Source organism: Coffea arabica, chromosome 11e (assembly GCF_036785885.1).
Source record: "Coffea arabica cultivar ET-39 chromosome 11e, Coffea Arabica ET-39 HiFi, whole genome shotgun sequence".
Classification (NCBI taxonomy): Eukaryota; Viridiplantae; Streptophyta; class Magnoliopsida; order Gentianales; family Rubiaceae; genus Coffea; species Coffea arabica.
In genome coordinates, this window is record NC_092331.1 from 62,281,636 (window position 1) to 62,295,755 (window position 14,120).

Consider the following 14,120-nt stretch of genomic DNA (forward strand, 5'->3'; position numbering starts at 1 on the left):
AATAAATACAACTAAAATAGTTAAGTTTTCACTTTTGGTACAAATACAATCACTAATTCATTATTGTGTTTGTGCTTTTTTTTTGAGAAAAAAGTGTTATTCTATTAAGTGTAATTAGAAATTTAGTATAAATGTATTAGTAAATTTAGTATAACTAATAATTAATAAATTCTATTAGTAGACATGTCTAATTATTCGTATAATTGATAATATCAATTATATTACATACACTAATATACATTATATAATACATCTAACTAATAATATCATTATCATAAGTTTATAACTAATTAAATTACATATTATATATAATTATATATATATAAATTTTTTTTTTGCGGGTGGCGGGGCGGGGGTATACTCCCCCGTCCCCCGCCCCGTTTCTAAACGCGGGGGGGGGGGGGGGGGGAATTCCCTCCCGCCTCCGCCCCATCCCCGCCCCCATTGCCATCCCTAGTTGTAGCGTACGATTCAATGGTAAACCTTTCTGGTTCAAAATGGTGGCAAATTAAATGGTAGTGGTTTATCGTTTTGCTTTGTAACATTCCACGCCTCCCTGCTGCTGGGGCGTAATCCCTCATGATTTATAAATACATACTTAAAAACACTTTGGGATAATTTTTTTTAAAAAATATTGTAGTACTTTTTTGATGTGATGTATGTGAGATAAAAATATAATTAGAAAATTTGTTGATAATACATGTAAGTAAGTTAGTGCGTGTAAATAAAGTGAAATCCAAACACGAACTGCAATGAGTTTGAAAGGCAGTCAAAACTCTCTGACTGCTGAAATTCTTTAAAAAGTAGATTTATGGAGATTGACGCCACGGAAATTGCGTTGTCGAGATTAATTTTCTTTCAAAAAGTTTTTAGCAAGTCAAGAGTTCTACTTACAAAGTTCAAGCTTCAGATCCAGGACTGATAATATTTGTATTCATACACGATAGTATTTTGCTACTCCAAAATCAATTTCGCTTGCTACGACTGCTGATTAAGGGTAGAACGGTTCCAATTAAGTCCTTCAAAATGGAAATTGTGTTTCAAGTAAACCCTTCTGTCCTTCAAAAAAAAAAAAACTTCCACCACTTCGTATTTGGTCAATAATGTTTGACTAAACTTTAATGATGGTAAATTAGAATTCTTGTCAGAACTTTGAAGCATTTAACTTCTTGCATAAAGTAGCCAAGAAGGATAAATATCAAAAAAGGATTGTACTTTAGTTCTTCTGATTAAAATATCATTATTATTATTATTTTTTTTTTATCAATTTTGTCTCGTCTAGGCAAAGCACTATTTTGTCATTCATTTAGGCAAGAAGTTAATTGCTATAGACTCCTCAAAAAAAAAAAAAAGGTAAGATTTCACTGTACAACTTAAACAAATGTTATTTTGAGGGAAGGCTTATTTGAAATCATGAAATTTCTAGCTAGTTTGGATGGTCTAATTGGATCCTATACATTTTTAGGGGCTGAATCGATATTTTGGCTAATTTTGAATGGCCATATCTAAATTCACCCATAAAGTTTCGTTGAACCCGCCAAAAAAAAAAAAAAAAAAAAACATTTCCAATGATTTGGTTTGGTAGAAGTAATATTCATTTTCTTTTTTTTTTTGGTCAATGGTAGAAGTAGTATTCGGGTTTCATATTTATATGGCAGAACTTACAACAGAGAGAGAGCGAGAGGGACGGGAAAGGAAGAGAAATAAAAGCGGGAGGGATACAAAATGGACAGCTGAATGAATCATCCATCATATCATATCTAAGCTGCAGAACAAACAACCAATGCAGGAGAATCGAGGTGCACTTGGGCTTGGCTGCTGCAGGGTTCATCTGCCACTGCCGAAACAGTTTCTTCATCCTTCTTTTCATCTTCATTTTCATCAGCATCAGCATCAGCAGTAGAGTTGACGTCGCAATTGCTACTTGTTTGAGAATCAAGTGGATGCACGTCAGAGTTGCACAACATTACTATGTTGATTACGTGCTCTGGTACTTTTTTCTCAGCCACAAGGGGCTTGGGCTTTCGATAGATGACGTACAACATCATTTGAAGGACTCCTAGAAAGAACCCCATAATATTTGGAACCTAATTGAACGCCAACAATTTCAGTCATGAAGATCAATTAATTCAGATGCTTGTCTACCTTTTTTTTTTTTTTCTTTGTAAAAATAAAAACTTGACAGAAAGAGAGAGATTGGTCCACTGGCTTTTCTTTTTTCAGTTGTATTACTCACCGTAACACACACATCCGCTTTGAGGAATCCATAGAAAAACCACATGACTGCACTCAATGTAAGGGTTGCAGACAAGGCGACCGGCATAAATTCAGCATTGCGAGTTCGGACTACTTGAGACTGTAGAAGATGAATATATATATATATGAGCATTATCAGATAATGAATGTTTTAAAAAAATAATAATAAAACAGCTTCTGACCGGCCGCCTCCCTTTTACGTGATTACAAATAGATCCGTTCCTTTGCAAAATTTAGTAAAAGTACAACAAACAAATTAAGGGCTATTTGTATTTTTCAACATGCATGTTCCTAATTAGTTACCATTTCTTACTCACCACAATGCTGAGAGGTGCTGCAAAAACAGACACAGAGAAAGCAACACAAATCCATCCAACAACCATGATACGAACTGATACTTCCTTCAGCGCAAAGTTTGTGACCACAAAAATTGCGCAGATTAACCCCACGTTCAGCATACCTACTAGCTTGATCGTATGTTTCTGCAGTTTAAACGACCAAAAAAAAAAAAAAATTTCGTCAGCATACATATCTTTTATTGGTTGGAGCAGTAGAACATCAAAAGGATGATGGTATATATATTGCGCTTAAATGTTTACCCTGGCCTGTTTTGAGGCGTAAAGAATATAAAACAAGATGTAAAGGGTCTCGATAATGCATCCCACTGAGTTGATGGTGATGAGAAGAGTTGCAGGTTTAAGGAGTGCGTAGTACATCCAGAGCATGGCGGAGGAAAGTGCTACCACATACGGTAGCGACTCATATCCCATCGTTGATTTTTCTCTGTAGATCCGATAGAACGTCGGCCTACCCAAATAACAATTCATGAAGCCAACCCATATCATTTATATTCATAAACACCACATAATTAATCAAGGGGTTTAACATCGATATTTAAAACTTACAACGGGCCAAGGTATGCGATGATGGAAACCAAGTTGCCTATACGAGACAAGCAAAGAAAAAAAATTAGAACGCCAGAAGTACGAGAGAGAAAAAGAGTGGAAAAAGGGACGGTAAATATGATCGACCTAAGACCCCGAAGGCAAACACCCAACGGTGGTGGTCAGAGCCAAACGAAGCCATCTTCTTAAAAAGGAAAAAGAAGTTACTAAATAGTCTCCCTCCCTCTTTTGTGAAGTGTGAATGAGCAGGGTTTCTTGAGAAACCCTCTTTTCGAGTGTTTCTGCTCAATCAACTCGAGGCATGCAGATTAAGGTTGAAGGCGAGCGAAATGAGAGTATTTATACAGGGGAGTTTGGAGTGGAAGGAGGAAGAGAGCTTGTGGGAGTTGAACTCATCCTCCTTGCATGACAAGTGGTACCATATTAGGTGGCGTACAACATAATCATTTGACATACGGTTTTGGGGTGGGGGGTGTTTGGGGGGGGGGGGGAGAGGGGTACGGTGCCACTTCACTTCCCTTGATGCCAAAAACACATCCAAAACAAAAAGAAAGAGAAAAGATAATCTGTGCAAATTCAAAATGTAATTAATGACTAATTTATTTTCCTTGATACATTTTCTTTTGTTGCGTAATTTGAGAGTAGATGCGTCAAAATGGGTAACTTGGACGAGTTTGGGTTGGATAAAATGGGTAATAGGTATAAGTGAGTCAATCCATTTATACCCATTTAATTAGATGGGTATAAATGGGTAAATCAAAAATGAATTGGGTTGGTTTGCTACCTATATTTGCTACCCATTTAATTAGATGGATATAAATGGGTAATTCAAGAAATGAATTGGGTTGGTTTGCCACCTATATTTGATAGTATGATAGAATACGTAAACGGTCGGCTTAATGATTAGTCATCACATCATGATATTTATGATGCATGCATGCACAGCATTAGTGCAATATAGGAACATTGTGAGCAAACAGCTAATGACAATTCAATTGAAGGCCCAAGCTACACACACACCTCTCCGGCTTTTGGTTCAAGATTCTGTCTCAGGTGTGAATTAGGTAGCAGCATGCAGACAATGAGAGAAGCCATGTTTTGTGCAATCGAAAACAGAATCAAATTAGTTTGGTTATGGGGCTTTGGGTGCCACGCAACCTGAAGCCGCTGCAGGGCATGGGCATGAACTTTGCCCATTTTGCTTTTACGTTACTCGGAATAATAATATAATATCATCACCCTTTTTAAAAATAAAAAGCCGCCTCAAATCACGTGACCTATTCGACGTTTAATTCTTTCAGCCGTTTCTAAAGCAAACCTCAAACTCATCATCATATGCACCAGAAGACACGCCCTCCACAAATCCTCGATTGTCTGCTTCCTAATTTGTCCTGTAATGCCACCGCTACCTACCTGAGCTCCTGATTTCTTCCTTTCCTCATTATCGGCTCATTTACTGCAGCTGCTGCTGCATTGTTTAGTAATAGAGTTTGTTACGCCATCCGGTGATGTTGTACTGATCAACAAGAATTTCTAAATGCGTCTGCGGTTCTCTTTCCTGAATTTCTTCCTAAGTCTAAGTGAAGCCGAGCCAGGATTGATGATCATCAGCTACTGTTTAATTAGAGCATGCGAACCGGGACAAAAAAAAAATAAAAAATCGAAGAGTCCACAACAACGATTTTGTCATTTCTGTTTGTTACGTGAAATTTGGATGCTAGGTGGCTGTCCCCAGACGATTTTGGTGCACCTACGTGGACTCCGAACTTCTATTTAACTCGTCCGTTTGTTTGTTAGTTCGAAATGTAAGCCACCACCTAGTCCATAATCCATATCCCATATCCCATATCCCATATCCCATATCATGTGTGTTTGGCGGCAATCAATCAATCAATCAATGTTCCAGATATGCATGCATGTATGATAAGATAAGCAGCTGTTGGCACCCTTAGCTAATTAAGACACATTAATTGGCAGATTTTTCACATTTCACGTCTGATTAAATTTGGCTTTTTGGTGAATTTCACATTTTCACATCGTGCACGTACAATTAATTATAGCGAAAGAAACTGCTCCAGCAGTACTCCACTGGAAAAAAAATATATAAATATATTGTTGATCATGATCAATGTCTAATCGAAAGAGTGATTAATTAAAATTTTCGCCCAATGATTAATCATCTGTGGATGTGGATTAAAACGTGAAGCATCAATTCTTTGCTAAAGATGATCGTGAGTTTCGTACCAAGATATTATGCTTCCTTAATTACCGCACTAGGCCAATGTGATTCACTGGTTGGTTACTGTTTGGAGCAGGTAAGCTACAGCTGCCTTTTCAATTGATCATCATAATGGTCGCGGTACAGAAGAAGGGGATAATCATTTAGGAGGATTTCCTAATCGACATTAGTGTTGATGCCAAAGTGGTGGCGATTGCATTTGTCAATGTCATGCCAATAATTGAGCTCATGATTGAGCTGAGTTGCATGATTGGCATCACAATGCCAGCGGCTGATACTTGTTAAACCTGGGCCTTTTCAGTTGAACTTGATTTCTCAGCGGCAAGGACGTGGAGGTGGGGCCCTAAACAATAATGTAACACTGAACAAGTGGCTTCTCCACAAAAAAATCTTAGAGCCAAGAAAATTTTACCTTCCTCGTAAAAAAAAAAAAAAGAATGAATGAATGAACGAACGAACGAACGAACGAACGAACGAACGAACAAGAGGGAGGGAGGAAGGGAGAAGACAGGCAATTAGTCTAGAAGAGGCAATTAGACAGGCAATTTTCCCTTCCTTTGTGTTGTGAGTTGCCGTGATAATATGCATCAAGTGATTGACAGTGTCCGGAAATTGGGGATATGATTCTCCTCTCATATTATTGCCACAGATGGAGACCAGTTGGGATGCGGACAACAATGAGGAATTTTAGGGAATTACGTTTGTGTGATCAAATTATATTGATCAGGGAAAACGCTTTGGATGCCATTACCGCAACTCTTTGCTTGCGTGCAACAAAAATAGCCCCCGATAGTATACAGATAGATACCCCCAACCCTCCGCTCCGCTCCGCTCCTTTAAAAGTAAATTGAATTTCGTCCCGGCCTTTGACGTCCTTAGTATGGAAATACTCTATTCAATGTGCTTCCGTTTCATGATGGGAAGGGATTGGAATACTTAATTATAAGCATTTTTTTTTCCTTCCTCTTCCTGTTTTTGGTGGCTGCAAAGTTTAAACTAAGTCTATTAATATCTTACGGCAATTGTTTTGGTGCAATGCACAGTTGGATCGGAGGAGGCATGCATATATAGATATGTGGTGTGCCCTCACAAGTAATTGATCGATGTTACTCAAAAGGAGTGGAAAAACGCCGCTATCAGGATGATCTTCCACTTTAATGTTCCAGAACAAGTATCGAGAGTTGCTAATCTAATGGAACCGCAAAATGTGGGAAACCAACGTGGACATCCATCCGATCAGCTAGCCGATCATTACCTTCTTCTCCATGGGCAACTGAAAGCATTAGTACTGGAAGAAAATTGAAAATTAAAACAAGGGATCGTGAAAATCCCAAGTTCGAACAATTTAGCCCGCCCTAGCACCACTACTATCCAGCTTAATTACACGTTGTTTACATGAAAAAATCAACCTGTTTTAACTGTAAGTGACGATCGATATCAATCACTGCTCGATCATTTTTCTCCAAATTTATCTTTTGCTGCTACTCCTTTTTGATGCACGCAGCAGGAAATGTAAAAAGTAGTAATGGAATAACCATATATACTTACTAGTAGTAGTAATTTTTATGCGTTAATTAAGCATGGGCATGCGTACAACTGATGAAGATGATAAGTCTCTGCAATCTGCATTTGGGGAGGTGAGCGTCGTGATTGATGATCCTTACAGCCCCACAAATCATAAATCACGACAGCAGAAGAAAAAGGTGTGGTCTGGTCGCTACACCTCCAACCTGAATGAACCGTACGAGGTATTCCAAGTGTGTCTTAGAAAGCCTAATGATTATCGACATTAATTAATTAATTGGTACTTTGTAGTAGTAAAAACTTTCTTTGGCATTGTCAGCAACGGTGGCATATTATTGCTTTATTCGGGTGACCCGTTATATTAAACCCTACTATTCAGGTAGATGCATTAAACCCTTTCATAGAGTTTAGGTTGTTTATAGATATAGGCCCTGATGTTGATTTTGTGCCACCGACTAAAGTCCCTAATCTTCTGTTAGTCAGAGGACATTCCGACTGACAAAGATGCCATACCCCCTGCAACTCACTCATTTCTTATTACCTATTTTTTGTTATTTTTTATTTCCTTCTAGCACCGCAAAGCACCAGCGACGGACCGGAAAAGTCCCACGAGCAGTAAAATAAAATTTTTTTAAAAAAATTCCATAATTAAGATATAAGAAAAATAATGTTGACAAATGAACATTTTACAATGATTTAAGATAGCTCAAGTGATTTTTCGAACAAATGGGTTCTATGGTGTAGTGGTTAGCACTCTGGACTTTGAATCCAGCGACCTGGGTTCGACTCCCGGTAGGACCTTTTCGTTCCCAATTTCCTTCCTATACAATTTACCCATTTTTTGTTTTTTTTGGTGCCATTCGATCCCTTTGAAGAAACCCAAAAAAAAAATGAGGGGAGTCTGTTTCCCAGATACATTTGCTATGTTGTAACCTTTCCCCTTTTATTTTATGCAAGTCTTTCCTACCAAAAAAAAAAAAAGAAGAAACCCAAAAAGATGTCTTGCTTTTGTTTTGTTAATCATTTATGATAACTAACTATATCTAGAGTAGTTGACCATCACATGTCTTTTTGAGGTGGGAGATTAAGAATTTAAACCTTGATTCATATGGATACAATCCATATGTGGTTTCTCTCTTGGGTCACCCCTAGTATAGGTTGGAGTAGGAGAATAAGTAAGTATAGATAGTGACAATAGACAAAAAAAAAATAAATATTTATGAACTAAACAAACCTACTTTTTTGTTTTTTTTTTTTTTTCGTTTAGCGTACTTTACCCTACCAAGTTGGTGTAAATTCGTAAGGACCGTAAAAAGCACGCTTAGTATAAGTTGATTATTCATCCAGTTTCAATGGAGAATGAGTAAGTATAAATGATAACAATAGACAAATATATATATATATATATATATATATATATATATATATTTACGAACTAAACAAGCCTACTCTTTTTTTGTTTTTGTTTTTTTTGTTTAGCCTACTTTACTCTAACAAGTTGGTGTAAATTCGTAAGGACCGGAAAACCACGTTTAGTATGAGTTGACTATTCTTCCAGTTTCAATCTTTTTATATTTTCACAGAGCTAAACTTGGGGCAATTGAATATTGTACACGTAATTGTTAGGCTTAATAAGTTGAACACAAAAGGTTAATTGACATTGAATTTTGTTCCAACTTCGTTGATGCGCAAAAGTTAAACGATCTAATTAGAAATGGCGACAAAGCAGATTTGGGACGGGCATGCCTAAGGCTATAAATAAGCCAAGTTGAGTCAAGGCTCGATTTAGTTTTATCAAACTCGAATTCTCAAACTCGACGAATTATCAATTTAAAGCTCTAGTTCTATTCAAATTTGAGTAAATTGGCAACTTGTCGAACTCGAATTTAAAAAAATAAAAATAATTATTTTTATTTTTTAAAAATAACTAAAATAATACTTTTCGTAACAAATAATAAAACATTACAAAATATATATATAATTTTATTATTAAAAAAAATAATATATATATATATTTGAGCCGACTCCCGAATTGACGAGTTTAATATTTTTGAGTTCGAGTTTAGGTTTGAACTCAATGTTGCCTGAGTTCGAATTGAACTTTGACTCGACTTACTTGCGAGGGGTTCGATTCGTTTGCAGTTCTAGGCATGCCTCATTATATCTCTCCCTCCACTCCTAACTTGCGCCGCACCTTGAGGCACCTTTTTTTTTTACCACCTTTATCTTTTTTATTTTTCTCTTAGCACCTTCATTATTAGAAAAGACAAATATTATCATCACCACTACTACTAATATCATTATTAGGAAAATTTAATATTAACACTACTAATAATAATTTAATTCAACATAACATGAAAAAATAGATATATTAATAATAATATTTATATTTAATTAATTAATAAGAGAGATGCCCCCGCACCATTTACGAGTGGGTGGAGGAAATTCCTATCCCGTCCCATCCTGCTTCCTCCCAGGCACCCACCCCAATTGTCATTGCTGCATCTAATATTGAACTAAAGTTAGAGAAATTATTGAGGGAAAAAAAAAGAACACAAATTGAGTTACTACCATGTCAAACTCCATAAACTTGACATGGTAACATATGGTAAAATATTAAGTTGTACTTACCGTTACCAAAATTTTGGTGTATATTATTATCATCGATTTTGGTAGAAAAGTGGAGTTGACTGGTGTGGTGTTGCAAAAGAATTCCTGAATTTATCCGCCAAACTTCCACTCCTACTCCTACCCCTCGCTTTTTCTTTTATCTGCATTTTTTTTTTCATAACAACCGTGCACTAGTCTGATCAGCAGAACAAGGAGAAGGGGAAGAAATGGAGGAAGACAAGAAAGAAAATGAAAAGTACAAGTTCCTCAAAATTATCCCAACATCCCCTCATTCTTCCGGAGTCTTTAATTTATGCCTCAATCGTCCCTCTCACCTTAACGCTCTCTCACCTCACTTCTTCACCGAATTCCCCCACGCCCTTTCATCCCTCGATCAGAACCCCGACGTCTCCGTCATCATCCTTTCCGGCGCTGGCCGTCACTTCTGCTCCGGAATCGACCTCCAAGCCTTCAATTCCATCTCCTCCGGCCTCCCTTCCGCCGATCGTGGCCGGATCGGCGAAAAGCTCAGGCGAGATATCAAGTTCATGCAAGACGCCATCACCGCCATCGAGCTTTGCCGGAAGCCTGTTATTGCGGCTGTTCATGGTGCCTGTGTAGGTGGGGGGATTGATATCATTACAGCCTGTGACCTAAGGTTTTGCTCGGCCGATGCTTTTTTTGCGGTGAAAGAAGTGGACTTGGCCATCACGGCGGATCTTGGGACCCTTCAGAGGCTTCCGGCTATTGTTGGATTCGGAAATGCTATGGAATTGGCGTTGACTGGTCGGCGGTTTTCAAGTTCGGAGGCCAAGGAAATGGGTTTGGTTTCCAAGGTTTTTGCATCCAAGGAAGCTATGGAGGAGGGAGTCAGAGCTGTAGCTGAGGGTAAGTTCCGTATTCTCGCTTTGCCACTTAGTACTAGTTTCGGATTACTAGGATTCCCTTCCTAATTTTATTTGCCGAGTCCACAGATGGTGTGCTGGAGTGATTTAATTTATATGTTAGTCAACCAACAGAAGAAGCACGCTTTTAGTGTCTCTCTTACCATATGCACAATGCTCATGTTACAAGTGTTCTGAGTGATGGCTGGAAACCAGTTTTAGAGAGAGTAGATGCTAACTACAATATGGTTTTTCAATTTTGGCCAGTATTAGAGAATAAAGTTTCTGGGTTGGAGTTACCTATGATGAAATGTTGATGGTGCAAAGCAAATACTTCCCCCCCTTAAAGTCAGTAGTGTTTTTTTTCCCCCACTTTTCTTCATGCTGCCTGAAAAGGTACTTGATTTTTTTCATTTTTGTTCAAAACGAAATTCAGTATCCACTTGCCCTGAGTTTGTTCACTGCACTTTATAATCGCCTAATAACTTCTAAGAAGGTTTGGTATGCAAGTCAAGTCCTAAGCAAGTGAAATCACTCAATGCTTTGAAATTTAGTTCGATTCCTTGTGCTTGTCAAATTGTTTGGGGGAGAGGGGGAAGGAAGAAAGAGGTGAGGGTCCGGAATGGAAACAGTTACTGAACCTTCCTCTTGGATGAGGAACAAAGACTCTTAACGAGAATATCCAATTCCCAGAAATTAGTTTCTCTTCAAAGTGAATCTACTAGCTGATGTGCTTACCATATGAACTATGAAAGAGGACGCTAGGATCAAGCTTTCTCAATGATAACACACTGCTTCTTCTGGCAGGAATAGCTGCAAAATCTCCTCTTGCTGTGACAGGGACAAAGGCAGTGTTGCTGAGAGGTCGGGATCTTACTTTGCATCAAGCTCTGGATTACGTGGCGACCTGGAATTCTTCTGTTCTGCTATCTGATGATCCGAAAGAGGCAATTTCTGCACAAAGCCAGAAAAGGAAACCTTTATTTGCAAAGCTCTAGAGTTGAATGGATGGTCCATAAGGTTACTGCTAAAGTCCTGTATTTAATTTATGCAATGACATGATGTAATTCGGCAGCAAAACTATGGCTTCTTCCTCAGTGTCTTCATAAGAAGGCTTTGTAAGAATTTAAGGAAGAAGATGCAAGGAGCTGACACTTGTTTGGCCTTGAAATTTCCTATCTGGAGGTAATTGAAGCTGTTCATTTCGGTTGCAAATTTCCAGTTTCTTATTCTATTCAGTTTTCCCTTTTCTTTTTCCTGTTTTATCAAACTTCGCAACTCTTATCCTCAGTTCACCCTCGTGGGAGAATTGTTTACCAAGCGAGTACTTACCTTACCCTTGTTGAAATACACTAGGAAATATGTACGAGATGATTAGCAGTTACTAATATATCCTAACTTTGTCTTGATAGAAATCTTGATATTTTGTTGCATTCAAAAGTAAAATTTATATCAGAATATGTTACATCTGATTCGTTTGTATTCAAAAGTGTGAGTCACAAGGAGGAGTAAAAGGCCAAGTCAAATGATGAAACCGAGTTTGTGAATTTTCAGTTTTGCGCATCAAGCTTTATCTTTTTTTGTCAAACTGCAAGAAACTTGACTCTTGACTTTACAAACCTTAATCCACAGTACACCTCAAAAGCCATGGTAACTAGTGAGGGTACTGAGGAGACTTATAAACCCAACACCCAAACCCCCCCCAATCGATGTGGGATAGAAACCCCACAGGGTGCCCCGCTGCTAAGACCTAAAGTGGAGGATCATTCAAGAAATCTTGAAGTACGTACTATCTTGTGCGGATCTTGATGTGTTTCAGTTCAAAACATCTTAGTGGATTCATTTGTAAAATGCATCAAGGCATTGATTAGTTTCTTTCACTGTTCTGCATGCATTGTCTTCCTCTGTGTTGGACTAAAAAAGTAGACGACGAGGATAAGTAAAATTCTTCTTGTGGGTGAATACGATGGCTGGCAGGTCGTTTACCGTTGCCTTAGCTTCCTCATCTAAGAGCAGGTTAAACAATGGATGTTACGTCTTGAATGTGTCGGTGTGTATATGTTGAAAGGCATCAGACACTGATCCTTTAGGCTTCTAATCGTCGTAGTCCAGGGGGTAATTTGCTGAGAGAAAGGGATGTAGAATTTGGTCTGGATGAGTTTATTCTTGTGGTCCTTGTGGGTGGTCAATTGAGGTAATGATTCTGCACTCTGTTTGAACTTTTACTTCCTCGTATCGTAAGATAAGTCCCGAGTGTATCCTAATTCAGATCGGTTGGAGAACACAAGTGTTTGAGTGGGGATTTGAAGTAGATAATCACCTATGCATGCTTGAAGAAGATTTCGCAGAAGTCAAGAATTCATTTCCAAAGCTTAGTAAGAAAATTTTGATGCCAATGCTTGTAAAGAATACGACCTTCTTTACGTTCTTAAAACACTATTGTCCTCAATCAATGGCAGTAGGTGCTCCCCAGATATGCTAAACATAGACCTATCACGTCTTCTCAAAGTTTTTCGTCCTGCTGCATATTAACTGGGAAACTTTCAAAGTGCCCGTCCTGTGGGAATCCTTACCTTTAGTTTATACAGTGCCCCTGTCCTTGGCCGCCTGGTTACGCAATGATGCATCATCGTTTTCTTTCAGTATTCTTAGTTGCACAACTGAGCGCTTCCAGATGAATCACTGCTCCATGGGGGGAAAAAGATATCGTAGAGTAGAGGCTGTCTGAATATGGACCGGACCACCACCCCATGGGTGAAACTGGCGGAGATTACAGCACGGGTCACACTTCGAAATTGGTTAGGATGTAGAAAAACAGCGAAGGAGGAGATGCAATCCTGCCTCCCTTCGCTGCCTTGCCGTTCTAAGTAACTAAACCATTTCTCTTTGGGCATTGAGCCTTGAGGGCGGCTGAACTAGCCAGGCCGCGGCCAAGTTTTATAGTAGTAAAAATTTTAATTTTCCTTCTACATAAAATTAAAAATTGGGAAAATTTCAAAAACCTCCTTTGAGGTTTGTGACAATTTCATTCAGTACCTCTGAACTTTAAAAAAGATATTACTTGCCTCCCTTATTTTTTACTTTTCATAACATTGCCAACTCATTTCAAAATATATTATTAAAAAACTCATTTGCGGATAGAGAATATATTTTCATTCCAACATTGCCCTTTTCTTGTGAACCATTTTGTTTACATCACAAATCTAGTTAATTTCTTAATTTTTTAAAACTTGACTGATGTGATTTTTTAATTAGGAATTACAAAATGTTAACAAGGTTGAAAGACCTATTAATAATTTTCGTATCATTAGTCTACACAAGAAATATAATAAAAAATTGAAATTCTAAATAATTTGGAAAAGTCATAAAAGTTGCTGAGAATTTCACAATGAAGATAATAGCATTTTGCACCATAAAACCACCTCAAATAAGTTCATAAGTTTATGTTTAAGAATTTTATCTTATTCAAGTTATCAAGTCATTGATCTGGATAAATAATTAGAAAATTTAAAAAATTTTGTACACAATTCATAAATCCTTAATTTCATCCATAAACACTTTTAAATTAAAAAAAAAAAATTTTGGTCTTTGAGAAAACCTCAAACGGGTTCGGGAACATAAACATTTTGTCTTTTTTATGATTTACAAGCCATCAATCTTGATAAGGAATTTTAAAATTTTGAAAAACTCCTCAAATTGGCC

At 37.7% G+C, this 14,120-nt stretch overlaps 2 protein-coding genes and 1 non-coding gene across 3 annotated transcripts; 2 read left to right on the forward strand and 1 right to left on the reverse strand.

Moving 5' to 3' along the window:
* Positions 1-1,622: 1,622 nt before the first annotated feature.
* Positions 1,623-3,472, reverse strand: LOC113719658 (bidirectional sugar transporter N3). Its single transcript, XM_027244913.2, has 6 exons — positions 3,288-3,472; positions 3,162-3,198; positions 2,856-3,063; positions 2,574-2,738; positions 2,237-2,356; positions 1,623-2,087 (listed from the first exon to the last, which is right to left on the reverse strand). The coding sequence occupies exons 1-6, from the start codon at positions 3,340-3,342 to the stop codon at positions 1,761-1,763; spliced, it is 912 nt and encodes a 303-aa protein (XP_027100714.1). The 5' UTR covers positions 3,343-3,472; the 3' UTR covers positions 1,623-1,760.
* A 4,181-nt stretch (positions 3,473-7,653) lies between these two features.
* Positions 7,654-7,725, forward strand: TRNAQ-UUG (transfer RNA glutamine (anticodon UUG)). Its single transcript has one exon. It is a non-coding gene; the product is annotated as a tRNA-Gln (tRNA).
* A 1,881-nt stretch (positions 7,726-9,606) lies between these two features.
* Positions 9,607-11,633, forward strand: LOC113719223 (delta(3,5)-Delta(2,4)-dienoyl-CoA isomerase, peroxisomal). The gene is made up of 2 exons (XM_027244372.2): positions 9,607-10,422; positions 11,226-11,633. The coding sequence occupies exons 1-2, from the start codon at positions 9,762-9,764 to the stop codon at positions 11,414-11,416; spliced, it is 852 nt and encodes a 283-aa protein (XP_027100173.1). The 5' UTR covers positions 9,607-9,761; the 3' UTR covers positions 11,417-11,633.
* The last annotated feature ends 2,487 nt before the right edge of the window (positions 11,634-14,120 follow it).